Genomic DNA, 15,253 nt, shown 5'->3' with positions numbered 1-15,253 from the left:
ACAGTCTGAAAATGTCTCTCTGCTGAGCTAATCATTGTAAGGGAAAATTTTGATCTTATTAACAGACAGTGATGGGAAACCGAAAATATCTAATAATCCAAAAAATTACGTTTTAAAATACTTATTACTGTGACGAGATTGTGTGGGTGTATTATGTGTGAAATTCTTTATTGCACTAGACATAAATTATTGCGTAATTCAAATTAGAATTCATTTTTTTTTTACCTTAAGTTTCTTTATAGAGTTATACCAGCTAAAGAGACCCCAACCACTAGCCAAAGAGACCCCAACCGAAAGGACCTCCGTTCGTAACAATAACTTAACAATTATCTTTAATAATAATTTTTTGTAATCGATATTTTTAATAGTTACTACCTGTTATTCATGTCCCATCCGTCCTCTGATCTGTCAAAAAGATCAAGCTAACTTGTACAATGTATAGGGTACTCAAAACTGCCAACAACTATATTTAAATACATTGTAAATTTATGTTATCTTATAACTGTCAGCTCACGTTAATAGATTTCTGTACAACTGCTGCTAGCAGAATTAAAACTGTTGTAAAATATACCTGCGATAATTTAAACTATTTTACCCATAGTACATTTCTAATTACTGGTAATACAGAAAACGAGGGTAACGCGCACAGCGCAATGCTTCAGATAACAGTGATTCGTTACCCTATATTCAATGGAGGAATTACACGATCTCTAGATCTAAATGATTCAGAACTAAGCTATGTAATCTTAATTACATAATTTATCTTTTTCTTCTTTGTTTAAAAGTATATGGGGGTTTTACCAACGAGGTTATGACCGGAGGCATCCGACATTACTTAAACGTTAGGTTTTTGCGTAACCAGGCCTTTACTCCGCCCTTTATTTTATAATACTTTTATTATTGAATTACTTTCAATAAATACATAAATACTAAAAATACCACAAATTATTCACTTTGTTTAGATAATTGCTGTAAAAACCTTTTGCGCATAAATATAAAAAAATGAAACATTCTAACATTTACAAGGCAAATATTGGCCTCACCAATATTATTTGACTATAAATTGCAGAACACCGGTTTGTTCAGAATTTCTGAGATGAGAGATTTGGGTGTTTACTTAGACCATAAGCTAACTTTTACTTACCATATTAATTATATAACAGCTAAAGCGTATTAAATGCTAGGATTTATTCCAAGATTGACTATAATAATAATAATAAATAAAAAAATAGCTTATTTTACTTTGTAATGCTAGGTCTATCTTGGAATGTATATAAATAAAATAGAAAAATATAAATATTACAAAATGTATATAAATAAAATAGAATAAATTCAGTCAACATTTTTGAAACATTTGCAATTTAGAGGTGGCTTTTCCAATAATATTGACAATAATGATATCTCGGGTATCATCCCGTTAAACGTGCGTAGAAGTTTAAGGGACCAAATATTTTTATATAAAACTGTCCATAACTTTGTTGATTCTAAGAGTCTCCTTAATAATTTACATTTTAAATGTCCTCGCCTTAACGCGAGAAACCAATCTTTATTTTTTGTACCCCTTTGTAAGTGTGACTATTAAAAGAATATGTTCTTGCTACGCGCATGAAAAAATTATAACATTCATTGTAAAGAATTAGATATAAATTCTCAAATTTTAAGTTTTGAGTTAACTCAAAAATTAGTGAATTTAAATTAAGTTTACGTCATATTTTAAATGTCAGTTATCATTTGTTTGTACTTTTTAAGTGGAAACTTTATTAATCAAAATGTTTTTCTTATATTTATTTTTTACTATTAAACATAATTATAATTGTTTGTTTCCCAAATAAATAAATAAAATAAATTGAAACAAGTGCCATAAAATACATCGTCCCCTATTTTATACCATCAGTCCAAGGATTCCAAAAACGCTAATGCCTTTAACTTACGAGTTGAAGTACAGGCACCATTCCTCATATTTCTAAATTTAATAAGAAGGACACGCTTTCATTCAATAATTCGTACCGTACTTGTGAAACGATAAATTTTAAAAAAACTAGTACTTTTTACAAAGAATCAGCTTCTGAGAAATTTTAATCCTTCTTGATCTTCTAATTGAGACCGATTTCTTTTTTATATCATAAGTGGCAAACGAGCAGGAGGCTCACCTGATGGAAAATTTAAAGTTCTAAGCTTTTTGTTTAAAGGCATTTTAAATATTATTTTTTCATTGCTTACGTTATTGATTATTGATTTATGTTAACTTTAATTATACTATATATAAAGCTGTAATTTTTCAACTTCAGTATTTTGAATATTATATGTATTATAACATTTTACAGTTTTATCTTGTTTAATGTAAAGCCCTAAAATAGCTCGATATATATCTATATATATATATATTACAAGTGGTATTTTCGTGGACTATCTTACAGAACTAACATTAAATGTATAATTAAGGATGTATTTATTAGATACCAGATAGATGCCACATTTTTTATAAAATAAGAATTCACTAGTTACACTCCGCGAGATTCTTAAAATAATGAGATTTTATTAAATTAACAATTAATCACTTTCAAATGAAACTAGTCGTGAGCTGTAATATATCAAGACGCACGCCTCATGTATTTTTTTTAATGACTTAATAGAGGTTGTGTATTGTTCTTTGTCACCGTGTTTTCCTGTACGTCGTCTAAAATTCTGTCCCGTGTATGTGAACTGTAATCCTATTTATTCATAAGTCGTAACAATTATTATTTAATTTATTGCGACATTAAACAATAGAACATTCGGCGAAAATAAAGTTCAAGGTTCTTGGATGACATTGGCTCTACAATCTTACTAAATTATTCAACAATCTAATTGATTTAAACGCGTGAGAGTACTTGCACCTGTAACGCGGCTGATATAATATCAAGTCTAAGTTCAAAGTTACATACTATGCAAACAGAAATTACTTAATCATTATAAAGAACCCCACTTTGCAGATTTTGAATAAAAAGGTGAAATAAGACGTCTATTATAACAGCAAATAAAAAACATCAGAATAAAATGTAGTATAATTTTAAATAAAAAAAAAATAACACAGTCAATCAATCTTATGTAATGTCATGGATATGTGGTGTCATACCTTTTCATTATTTTATTAAGGATATGCTCTACCATCTTAGTTGCTTTTGTTAAATTACAATTATTTTGAAATAAAACCGAATACAATAGTATATATTAATAAAGTAAAAAAAAAAAATCAAGTATCTTTATCTTAGAAAACCTAGTCATAGGAAAAGCAGCATATGAGATAAATAGAAAAAAAATGCTTTTTATTTTATATATTATATTATATTTTTTACAAATATATTCGAGCAATTTTAAAAACACAAAAAAAATTACACAGCATTTAGGGACAAAATATAGTAACACCTATTTGAAGACATAAAAAACCAAAGAATTATCTATAAGAGTTGATAAAAAGCATCTTCGAGGAAACCTGCACATGTCACATTACTTTCTGATACATGTTTATACTCCCGCAAGAGAAGCATGGTGCCTTGGTAAAAGAAGGCAGGATATTGCACTTAGTAGTTGCACAAGTAGGATTTATTTGCTTTTTTTATATAACCTTTTATTAAAACTTCATATTCTTTTATTCTTCTTATATTTCCATTGGATATAAACCCCATGGTAATATAATTTATATAATCATTGATTGCAATTGACTGTTAAGTTCAATCGCACACTTAAATTGAAGGCTATTAAAAATGGATTAACAGAACAGAGCAAAAATCTTATTTGGGAAATATTTATTATTTGCCTGTATTTGAAGTTGAATACCAGCCAGAACCAAACTGAACATCCTAATCATTTTTATAACATTATATATTTTTTGCGATTGTATGCAGACAAGGAATTAATTGTTGGGCCTATTTTAATCTACTGAAAATCCTACTATTTCATTAGTTTTTTACATTTAGAAAATATATCTTCAACAGTGCATGTCTAACTTATAAGATTGCAGACCAGGAGGCTCTGATTCTGGCCCACATTTTTTTATTTCTTCTTTATTTTCTTTTTTCTATTATTGTTAATGTTAAAAATTACCAATATTTGTTATCATAAGAATTAATAGTAAGAAAATATTTATTGACCTAAGTTGCATTTTTCAATACTTAAAGTGGCCTAGGTTTAAGACTTCTTCTTTATCGTGCTTTACAATGCATACATAAATTACATTGAACTACAGCTATATTTCCATAATATTTAGTCATTTTTGAGACTTAATTATTGTCTATAAAAAAATTTAGTAGATCTAGCAGTTTGATATATTATTAACATACTGATATCTCTTAAACTTTTCTAATTTAAGTTATTATTATATGTAATGTATATATAATATGAATAAACTTTGTTTTATATCTCTTCAATCCTAAACTTACCAACTCCTTCAAATATTACAGAAAACATAAACTCCTAACATGTTCAAATCATCATTTTAAAATTGAATATCATTGCCAGATTTTTAGAAATTGAGTTCTTTTGACACTAAAAATTGACAATAAATTCGTTAGTGACCTTGCCACAGGATATAGACTATGCAGAGTCTTAACCTGGTATTATAAATTTACATCTACTTCTCGTATATAGACATACCACAGACTTTAACAAAATTGGCTATGCTATTATGGGTATACATAATATTACTGTAAATACATATATTGTAATTGTATTATAAATTAACAAAAAAAAAAAATAGATGAGAAAAAAATGTGAAGAACATTTTTATAAAACATTCTGTTTTACTATATTTCAGATATTGAATATATTTTCATTTGGTTCCATTTTACTGACTATAAACATCCTGTGGATTCCTGTAAGATCCTAATGGGAAGGCTTAATGCACATTCCAGTGAAAATTCAAGTCTAAAGTTATTCCTTAAGTCAATAGTCAATACTTCAAGAGTATTAATTACATTAAGGTTGAATTATTTAAAACAAACAATTTAAAAGTTGTTAATAAAGATAAAGTAGTTTATTGTATAAATTCATCTAAAATTCATATTTTTCATTACAAGAAAGTAAAATTTGGTGATCTTGTAAATGTTTATTTGTATACGGCAACTTCAATGCAAAATTAAAGGTAATGTTTATAGCCAAAAATAGAAGTTATTTCATAAATTAACGAGTGTTTATAAGCTGAAAATTCTAGCGAACACCCGGTTACAACAGGTTGGTGGCTATATTTTGGCGACCTAAAAATAGACATATTGTACCGTCATATTGAGTTAAATGTAAACTTTCAGCTAATATGAAAGGTTTACAAAATAATATGATTACGTACACCACATGTAGTGTATAGTGATTTCGTATATTTTAAAAGTGAAAGTAGAGGCAAAAGTTGACACCTGTGTTTATTGAAAACAATTTAATTTTAGCTACATATATTTCAATCAAAGATACGTACTGTTTTGAATTTCACGCCATAAACACTATCGCAATAGTTTTATTTTCTTGTCTGAAAATATTCTTATATTCACTTATAACAAACGTACAAATCCACAATCACAAATCCACAATTTGCACAAACTGACTGACATAAAATGACAAGTGTGAAGTAAGCAAGCCATAGAGAGTAGATACTAGACTAGTGACTACAGAGATTACACATAAATTTTCTACTATTAACTGCCACACTCAGAATTCAGAAACATTTTTAACGGTTACTTACACAATCTAATTGTAGATTTGATATTTAAAATCCATACCAAATTGGTATTGGTGATTGGTATTACCAATCATTAGCTTCTATATATCTGATACTCCACAACAGAGCTTTTAAAAGCGCTTTTGAATTTATGAATCGGCAAAGTTAAATATCTGCGAAAGTTTAATATAGAAACAGATCCGCAAAGGATTTATTGACTTTGCGAAGTCGGAAACTAGACGTTATATATAATAATAATAATGGCATAATAATACAGCCTTATTTGGAATTTTGACGAGATGTCCGAAGGTGAAATTCAGCAGCCGGGATTAATCCGAACAATTCCTCGGAACATTCCCCGTGATAAATTCTGTAGAAGATGCAGAGCGATCCAACATCTCTACGCAAAGCCAAAGGATCAAGCAGATCGGAAATGGCTTGATCGTCGATAATTCGAGCCGCTCTACGTTGGATACGGTCAAATGGAAGGAGCTGGTACTGGGAAGCATCCGCCCAGAGGTGAGAGCAGTATTCCATGTGAGGCCGAATTTGCGCCTTGTATAGTCTTAGACGATGGGCCGACGTGAAATACTGTCTTGCCTTGCTGAGCACACCAAGTTTTTTTGATGCCAATTTGGCTTTGCCTTCCAATTGACCGCGGAACTGAACGAGACTCGAAACATCAACGCCAAGTATTCCGATACTAGCTGTAGCGGCTAACGGAATGTTCTCGAATCGTGGAGATACGACAAATGGTGTTTTTTTAGCAGTTAACGCGCAAACTTGCGTCTTTTTGGGGTTGAAGTGAACTAGGTTTAGCCGACCCCAGTTCGAGACTTTGTTTAACGAAGACTCGATTTCAGATACAAGTTTGTTCCGGTTTTCTTCGACGTTTTCCCGAGAAATATTAGCACGGCCGGTGTATGAGGTGTCTACGGTGCTGTCGTCTGCATAGCAATGAATGTTACTGATTTGCAACAAGTCATTGATATGCAGAAGAAACAGAGTGGGTGATAGAACGCAGCCTTGTGGAACACCAGCATTGACGAATTTTAAGTCAGAGCATGCACCGTCGACAACGACCTTGATGCTCCGATCTGCCAAAAAACTGGTAATCCAATTGCATAATTTCCGGGGAAGCCCATAGGAAGGAAGCTTCGAAAGAAGCGCTTTGTGCCACACGCGATCGAAGGCCTTCGCTAAGTCCAGACTGGCTGCTAATGCCTCCCCTTTGCTCTCAACTGCTTCCGCCCATCTATGAGTAAGGTAAACTAGAAGATCACCGGCTGAGCGACCCCGACGGAAACCGTACTGGCGGTCGCTAATCAGCTGGTACTCCTCTAGGTACCGCAGGAGCTGGCAGTTTATAATGGACTCCATTATCTTGGAGAACAAGGAGGTGATGGCTATAGGCCTATAATTGGACGGGTCTGAGCGGTTGCCCTTTTTAGGGATCGGATGCACCAAAGCAGTCTTCCAGGAGTTCGGGACGACGCCGAATGCATAGGATTGCCGGAAAAGACGCGTTAAGACCGGCGCCAACTCGGGAGCACAAGTCCGTAGCACGATTGGAGGGATGCCATCGGGTCCACTCGACTTATGAATATCCAAGGAAAGAAGTGCTTTACGAACTGCACTTTGCCGGAATTTAACCTCCAGCATCGTGGTATCACACCGCGGGATTGTTGGTGGTGACTTTCCTCGGTCATCCAGAGTCGAGTTCGCTGCGAAGAGAGAGCCTAAAAGATCAGCCTTCTCCTTCGCTGTATGGGCCAATGACTCACCGTCCTTGTGCAGAGATGGTAAGGAAGGCTGACAGAAATTCCCTAAGACAGCCTTGGCGAGAGACCAGAACGCACGTGTTCCTGAAGGGAGGCGCACCAGTCTCTCGCCAATTCTGCCAATGTACTCCGTCTTCGCCTTAGCAATCACGTTTTTGAAGGACCTAGAGGCAGAGTTATATTCCTTTCTGATTGCGCTGGTATTTACATCACGAGACGCTGATGCGTTAGCCCAGTCTTGGTAGCGTTCCCATTTTCTGCGTGAAGCCGTTTTGCAGAAACGACCAAACCAGGGCTGGGACTTGCCACCGATGGGGACCGCAGAATACGGAATGAATAGTTCCATACCCTGAAGTACCACATCGGCAACAGAGTCAGCAACAACACTCGGATCATCCGGCGAGAAACAAACCTGCCCCCATGGGTAGGATGCAAAGAAGGACCGCATCCCATCCCAATCTGCTGACCTGTAGTGCCACACTCGGCGGCAGCCCACGAAACGAGGTCGTGAGTAACGCGCAACCGGCACTGTACTTCGGACGAGACAGTGGTCCGACGAGCCCAGAGGGGGTTCGACGATAACCTGGTAGCCATCCGGATGGGAAGTCAGCAGAAGGTCCAACAGGGAAGGTGTATGATCCTCCACGTCTGGTATTCGCGTTGGCGAGGGGACTAGTTGTGTCAAATCATATGCTAAAGCGAAGTCGAGAACAGATCTACCCGCATGATCGGTAGTGCGCGATCCAAGCCATTCGGCATGGTGGGCATTAAAATCGCCAAGAATAACGATATCTGCGGATGGGATCTGCTGCAGCACGGAATCTGTAGCCATTTGGACGTGCTCAACCAGTCGGTCGGTTTCGGCATTACCGCTATGGGACCTATAAAGGCACGCGTAGATTCGCGGATGGTCGTCGCAGTCTACACGCAGCCAGATAATTGATAGGTCCTGCCCTTCAAGGCTGCCGAGGCGTCGAGAGCAGATATCATCTCTGACGTAAACGCACACCCCAGCTCGTGGTACAAAGGAATGTTCCAATTTGTACCCGGGGTAAGAGAGAAAAGTCGTATCGGCAGGAGAGGATATCTGGGTCTCGGTAAGAAAGAGCAAGGCCTACTTAGCCGTCTCAAGGTGAAAGTGAACGGCGTTCAAATTGGAGTTGAGTCCCCTTATGTTGCAGAAGTCCACGGTGAGGGTGGTAGGGGTTGCCTTATGATGCCTGCTCCGCTTGCCCCGAACAGTGGCGAGCGCAAAATTGCCCCCCCCAGAATTCGGAGGGCAGCCTGGGCATCCCTGCTCAGGTTGTGTACGTCCTGAGCATGGATGCCCAGAGAGGGATTCTCCACCGCAGTCACTGATGGTACCCTCCTGGGGTAATAGAACCAAATTCTGCACAACCATTATGATTTGGGGAGGAGGGGGATCGGGCCTCTGGGACTCTCACATACCGGACGAAACGCAGTAGCATAGCTACCACTTCACGCCGATTTTAAGTGAGAGAGTGGTACTTCCCCGAGCGTGCCGGCCCATTCGGCTGCAACTCGAAAGTATGCAGTGTGGCACTACCACTTAAAATACTTGTCTTCCTGGGCTTTAGCATAATTATTAAGTGACAACTGACGTAAAGCTTTTTGCAATATAATATTCACCGAACGAATGAATTATTCACTCCAGAATGATCCAGTCATTCTGGAGCTACATTGATCTCCACGACTTTGTTGAAACAAGTTTACTCTGCGAACACAATGAAAACTGTGAAGCTATAATCAAGACATTTTGAAAATCTTTACAAGCGAAAACCATTCATTCTCTTAGTAGATCTGCTATATCTCATAATAGATAGTATTTAAACAGAGAAGAGAAATTCCGAGCATAGCCATCTCCATTGCTCTTTGGGTGACCTTGAGCCTTCTTATGAGGCCCATTGTGAAGGACCACGTTTCAGAGCCGTAAGTCATCACTGGCAACACACACTGGTCAAAGACTTTTGTCTTGAGACACTGCGGTATATGGGACGAGAAGATTTTTCGTAGCTTCCCGAACGCTGCCCAGCCGAGTTGGATTCGACGGTAACCTCTTTTTTGAAGTTGGACTTACCTAATTGCGAGATCGAATCAGAAATGAGGAGATCCGCAGAAGAACTAAGGTCACCGACATAGCTCTAAGAATTGCCACACTTAAGTGGCAGTGGGCCCCCCACAAGGTGGTCCGACGACCTGGTGAAGGTCGCGGGAAGCCGCTGGTTGCGGGCTGCACAGGACCGGTCGTTGTAGCGAACTTTGGGGGAGGCCTATGTCCAGCAGTGGACGTCCTTCGGCTGACATGATGAAACAGAGAAGATCTATCAAGAATAAGTATGAGTTAAGATTGTATACTACTACTACTGTATAGTGAACCTACGTGATCGCCCATGGTGGTGAAATTTGGCATGTAAGAGAAAATGAAATTTATACTAGTCGCAGTACTAAATAAAAATTAATTATTAATTTTGAAAATGTCTAACGAAATTATTAAAAGTAGGTTTCCAAAATTAAGTTCTGGATTTGCGACCGTCATATGTTCATCATCGTGACGATGATGATTTTGATGAAAACTTTTATTGTTTTTTATTTGAAATGTTTTACCATGAGTGTTATGACATAATACAATACAACAACCGACTGATCTTGATTTCTTTTTCCCGTTTTTTCCACTCACAATCAGTTAATTATAATTTTCTTATTAATAATTATAGTTTCAATATGATATATTGTAATATATTTATTTATTAACTTAGTAAATATTATGAAGAAATAATTAGTAAAAAATTACACACAGAATACATGCTTATAAACTTGACTTCAACCATGGTTTTGCAAAATTAACCACGGATGCGCCACTAGTCTTTACGAATGTTCTCAAAAATAATAGAATAAATTGTTTATTATAATTTGAGTTACAACGACTGTCACAATGCATGAGTGACATATCTTCTAAAGTTTGATTATCCTTGACTTTGATGTCATTACAATTACAATTTCTGAAGAAGTAATTTCGTTTAACATTTGGTTATTTGTAGTAAATAAATAATGCTTAAACGTGTAATTTAAAAAAACTAAACTTGTTTAGCATTTTATTTTCGACATAAAGGTTTCGTATTTTTGTATGTTATAATGAATATTTCTATAGAAAAGAAAAGATCAGATTGTGCAGCACTGCCTAAAGGATGGCAAAGAGAAGAAGTTATAAGAAAAACAGGGCTCTCGGCAGGGAAAGTCGATGTATACTATTATAGGTAATTTATTTTTTTTATTAACATAATAACACCAAAAGTCTCGTGATTACTATATTTTATAATAAACAAAAAATCTAAGTTATACCAAACATTATATACAATAATTGCAAGTTTATATTTTTTACTATGAATACTTTTTATAACGGAATAAAAAATATTAGGTTAAAACTAGTGTGTTTATTCAATAATTGCTACTTTTGTATATAAATTGATGTTATAATGATATTATTGAAATATTTTTTATTATTACTTTTATAGTTGAGTGGTGGACAAATTATTATTGTCGATTGAAAGAAAGCACATGTATTTTGGCAGCATCATAAGGACAAAAATCAAATAGCAATTGGTTTCTTTTATAAATGGCGGCAACTGTAAATTTAAGAAATTAGGATGAATTATTATTTCATTTAGAGGTTTTCATGCAATTAATATAATGTAAAAATTCATAAATGAATTTCCATTCTAGCCAAATATTTACCTGAACATCCAAAACATTCATTGCTATTAATAATTAACATGACTAACAGTATCACAGCTGTTATAGCTGACCGGTCTGTGGTGACAATGAATTTTCTGCAGCCCTACAGGTAAAAAGTTTCGCAGTAAACCCGAGCTAGTTCGTTATCTGGGTGATAGTGTGGACTTATCGTGTTTCGACTTTCAACAAGGTCAAATAAACACAATGCTCCTGTGCAAGGTCAAGAAAGCTCGAGCGCAGTTTGACTACAGGTTCCCACATGTGCCATACCTTCTCTCACTTGTGTTGTGTTCATTAGTGCAGTCCTGCTTTGTGTTATATTTGTACATGCTCTTTATCCAATAGCTTTTGTCTGTGTACCTTAGAACTAGATTGAACCTATTTCTATTGACCTATTTTATAGGTTTAAGCTTCACATTGATATTATGAAGTTCTGTAGTTTTTTGATACACCCCTTAAACGCTAGCTTAATTTCAAAAGTATAATCACCATTTTGTTACTTTTCAACTATATTGCACAATGCTTCCTTTTATGCAAGCTTTTCATGAATCTTTTTTTGTTTTTGTAAAAATTATTGTGACTTTAAATATCCATTTTTCCAAAAACATAGGAATATTTATTCTAATACAATGTAATACAATGTACAAAAAAAGGTGTCTTTAAACAAAACAAATATTGCTAAGTTGATATTGTGTGTATAGTGACTATAGTAATTGTTAAAAAATTGATAATTTAGAATATAATATATAAATTTAGAATATATTGGTAAATAATTAATAAACATAATACTGGGTTTGAAATAGAAGATAGCTAGAGACTTCATATATTTTGTACAAATTCATTTGAAATAAAAACACACTTATTTATCACAGTTGGCCAAATTTATCACCTTCATCCCTCACTGTACATAACAAGTGCCTAGTTATCATTTAGCATGACTAATCTTGCATGTGTGAATTAATAAATTCATTTGTGAAGTAGGCACATTCTGTATTATTACCCTGTGTGACTTGTTTTACTGTTAGTATATTAATTAGAACTTGTTTATTAAAAAAAAACATCTATTTTAAAGTAAAATATTTTATTGAAAGAAGTAATATTTTTGTTAGTTTTTTTTTATATACTATGAAATTGGATAAAACCTATTTAGTAATCAATTGTTAATTCATACACAGGGGTGTTCGATCAGATGCTTCACTTGTGCCTCCTATACGTCAAACCGCTTCTATATTTAAACAGCCGGTGACTGTGTACAAGACTCAGGAGAGTAAAGTCAAAACGGACCTAAAACATGGTACCCAGGAAAAACCTAAACAACTATTTTGGGAAAAGCGCTTAGAAGTAATATATATAAATATATTTTTAATATAAATTTGTATTCAAAGTATATATCATTTTCTAAATTTCATCTAACTAGCAAACAAAAACTATTATATAATTACTCAGATTAGATTAGCTGTAAAAAAGTCAAATTGATTTCAACTACTCAAATATTTAGTCAAAAATGTACAAATTCAATTATTTGCCTACTAAATAAAATATGTTTTAGGGATTGACTGCATGTGATGCAAATGGAGTCATCGGTACAACATCCTTACCTAAGTATATAAAGCCCCTGGGGCCATATACATCTGATGCTACAACTATACAGTCACTAGCTACAGCTTTACATGTTTCATCGCAACCAATTACAGGTAAATATAATTATATGCTGGAAATTTGTATTAACTTAATATAACATATTTATCTAAGTTATTCAATCATCAATATTCTGTTTGAATGCTGAATGAAGGAATTAATCGCCTAGACATAACATTTTAAACTGTGTAGCAGATTGACGATATAAGATAAGGTTTATACATTTTAGTGTCAATATACAAATTATTAATTAATAGCTGATACTGCGGCCTCGCCTGTGTAACATTCAGTTTGTGACGAAAATTCTCCTGAATGTGTCATTTTAACGTTTATTTGATATATAGTTGTGTATTTTCTCTTATTTAAGCATATATTTGACATAAAATCTGTTATGCCGGAGTATTTATGAAGAGATTGCGGACTTTTTTTTGATCTACTAAAGACCAATTTATTAATAATACATAGTAATTATGTGTAACGGACCATTTAGTCAGCGCTCGCGGATATAGCCGCTATTCTTCTCGCTTGTTTCACAATTACCATTATTTCAGGCTGAAATCTAAATATTATTGAAATATCTGGTAATATATATAGCTATGTTGTTCTTGGACAAATAAGGTTTCTAATGGTTAAAATCGGTTCAGTAGTATCTGAATCGATTACAAGGAGCTCAATCTTTCTCATTATGTCATCCCATAAGAAACGTGTATTTTTCCGGGATAAAAAGCCTTTGTCATTCTCCGATCCCTTAACTACCACTATGAATAAAAATCATGATCATGCCTTGTTCTGTAAAAAACAAAAATATCCCACGGGGACCGTACATAGTAACTTATGTGCTATTCTAGACATAATCTTTCTCCATGCCAAAATTCATCCAGATCCGGTCAGCCGGTCTGGTATGACTAAGTAACAAACATCCATCTACCCTGATTTATAATTAGATTATAAAACAAACGGCAGACGGTGCGCAAATAACGTTAAAATGAAGCAAAAAAAGCGAATACAATAAATGGTTTTAAAAATTTCAACAATTCCAAGCTATCAATTACTGTATATTATTGTTTATCTTGGTTGTACGTACGGAAAGAAAAATCTTTCCTAACTAATTTGCTAAAATAGATAAAATATAGTTGCTACAAGTCGAAGCAAAACAGGCCTAGCACTATTTACTCGTACTTGAATTTTAATTTGCACCATGTTCTGCAGAAATGTTCTAACCTACACAAACAGATAAAACTGCATAACACGGTCCATTTTAAGTACTAACCGCTTTTAAACATAATCACTATCTAAATCTATATTTTATCAGTATTTCGTTAAATGTTGGTTAAATGTTACCAAATTTCTATTGGTTTATTATTATATTAATTCTTATAAAATTGTTATGTTATAATCAAATTTATGTGATAAATTTAATATTCTATTATGAACTCAAGTAAATTGTAACGATTTACAGGTCAGTCTGGTTCAAAACAAACAATAATGGAGAATCCAGGTGTTTTTTTAAACCCTGATCAACCTTTGATAGCGGCAGTTACAATAACAAAAGATGACCTCCGGCGTCAAGAAGAGCGGGTAAAGCGTGCTCGCCTGAGGCTGCAAGAGGCTCTTGTGGCTGCATAGGGGCACGCCGGCGACGGGGAAGCCCTGACCTCCGCCGCCGACTCGCAGGAAGCCGACCCCGTCGAACAGATGCTGCCAGATTCCACCGCAGACTCGCCTAAACCTTCCAATTCGGATTGTATCGTCGATAGTACTAGCTAAGATTATTTAGGTTATAAGGTAATTGATGCTAGAAGTTTAATATTAAGTTTTAGCAATAAAAAAATTACTATTGTATTTAGCTGTAATTTATATTGTACTAGTATTTACCCGTCTTTGTGAGTATTAAACTTTCGATAAAAACCTCAGTACACCTCAGACCACTATGTAGCTCTGCTCATTTTAAATTCAGGCAAGTAATATGAAGATGATTCACTCAGAAGTCAGCCACACACGCAATCAAGAAATGTCACCAGACAAATTGTTCCTATTTTGTGACTTAATTAGAAATTACATTTTCAGAATTGAAACACAAATTTCGACTTAAAGCATATAGTCGTAAGAGATAGCAGTACAGTCTTGGTAATTGACATTCTTATCTTTACATAAACTTTAAATTAAATAAATTGATTATAAGACTGGCATAATGAACTTTCGAATACTAAGTATTGGTTTTTATTAAATATTTCAACTAATTTGTAATATAAGTGTGAGTAAACAAAAAAAATACTAACCTTAGGATACAAACTCGAATTTGTATTAATGTTTTGTGTGTACATATTTGTAAGTGAGTAATAATAATAATAAAATGTGTTTGATAAAAATATTTGCGTTTATTTAATTTTTTTTGATG

At 34.3% G+C, this 15,253-nt stretch overlaps 2 protein-coding genes across 4 annotated transcripts in view; one reads left to right on the top strand and one right to left on the bottom strand.

The window, feature by feature from the left end:
* The window catches only part of LOC125067587 (probable phospholipid-transporting ATPase IM), a 56,965-nt gene extending 51,391 nt beyond the window's left edge, over positions 1-5,574 (bottom strand). Inside the window, exon 1 of one of the 2 annotated variants that reach the window (XM_047676229.1) lies at positions 5,444-5,574. The gene's annotated coding sequence lies outside the window, so the exon portion shown is untranslated. The remainder of the gene's footprint in view (positions 1-5,443) is intronic. The other variant, XM_047676228.1, reaches the window with a different exon arrangement.
* A 4,880-nt stretch (positions 5,575-10,454) lies between these two features.
* Positions 10,455-15,226, top strand: LOC125067754 (methyl-CpG-binding domain protein 3). Of its 2 annotated transcripts, XM_047676500.1 has the most exons (5): positions 10,455-10,739; positions 11,319-11,468; positions 12,393-12,558; positions 12,767-12,911; positions 14,315-15,226. In XM_047676500.1, exons 1-5 carry the CDS (start codon positions 10,618-10,620, stop codon positions 14,479-14,481), a joined length of 750 nt encoding a protein of 249 aa, XP_047532456.1. In that variant the 5' UTR covers positions 10,455-10,617; the 3' UTR covers positions 14,482-15,226. The 2 variants fall into 2 exon arrangements, with proteins under 2 accessions (XP_047532456.1, XP_047532457.1); XM_047676501.1 differs by lacking the exon at positions 11,319-11,468.
* Positions 15,227-15,253: the final 27 nt, after the last annotated feature.

This window comes from Vanessa atalanta, chromosome 12 (genome assembly GCF_905147765.1).
Source record: "Vanessa atalanta chromosome 12, ilVanAtal1.2, whole genome shotgun sequence".
NCBI classification, from domain to species: Eukaryota; Metazoa; Arthropoda; class Insecta; order Lepidoptera; family Nymphalidae; genus Vanessa; species Vanessa atalanta.
The sequence above is the reverse complement of the archived record's forward strand: the minus strand, read 5'-3'. Positions and strand labels throughout refer to the sequence as shown.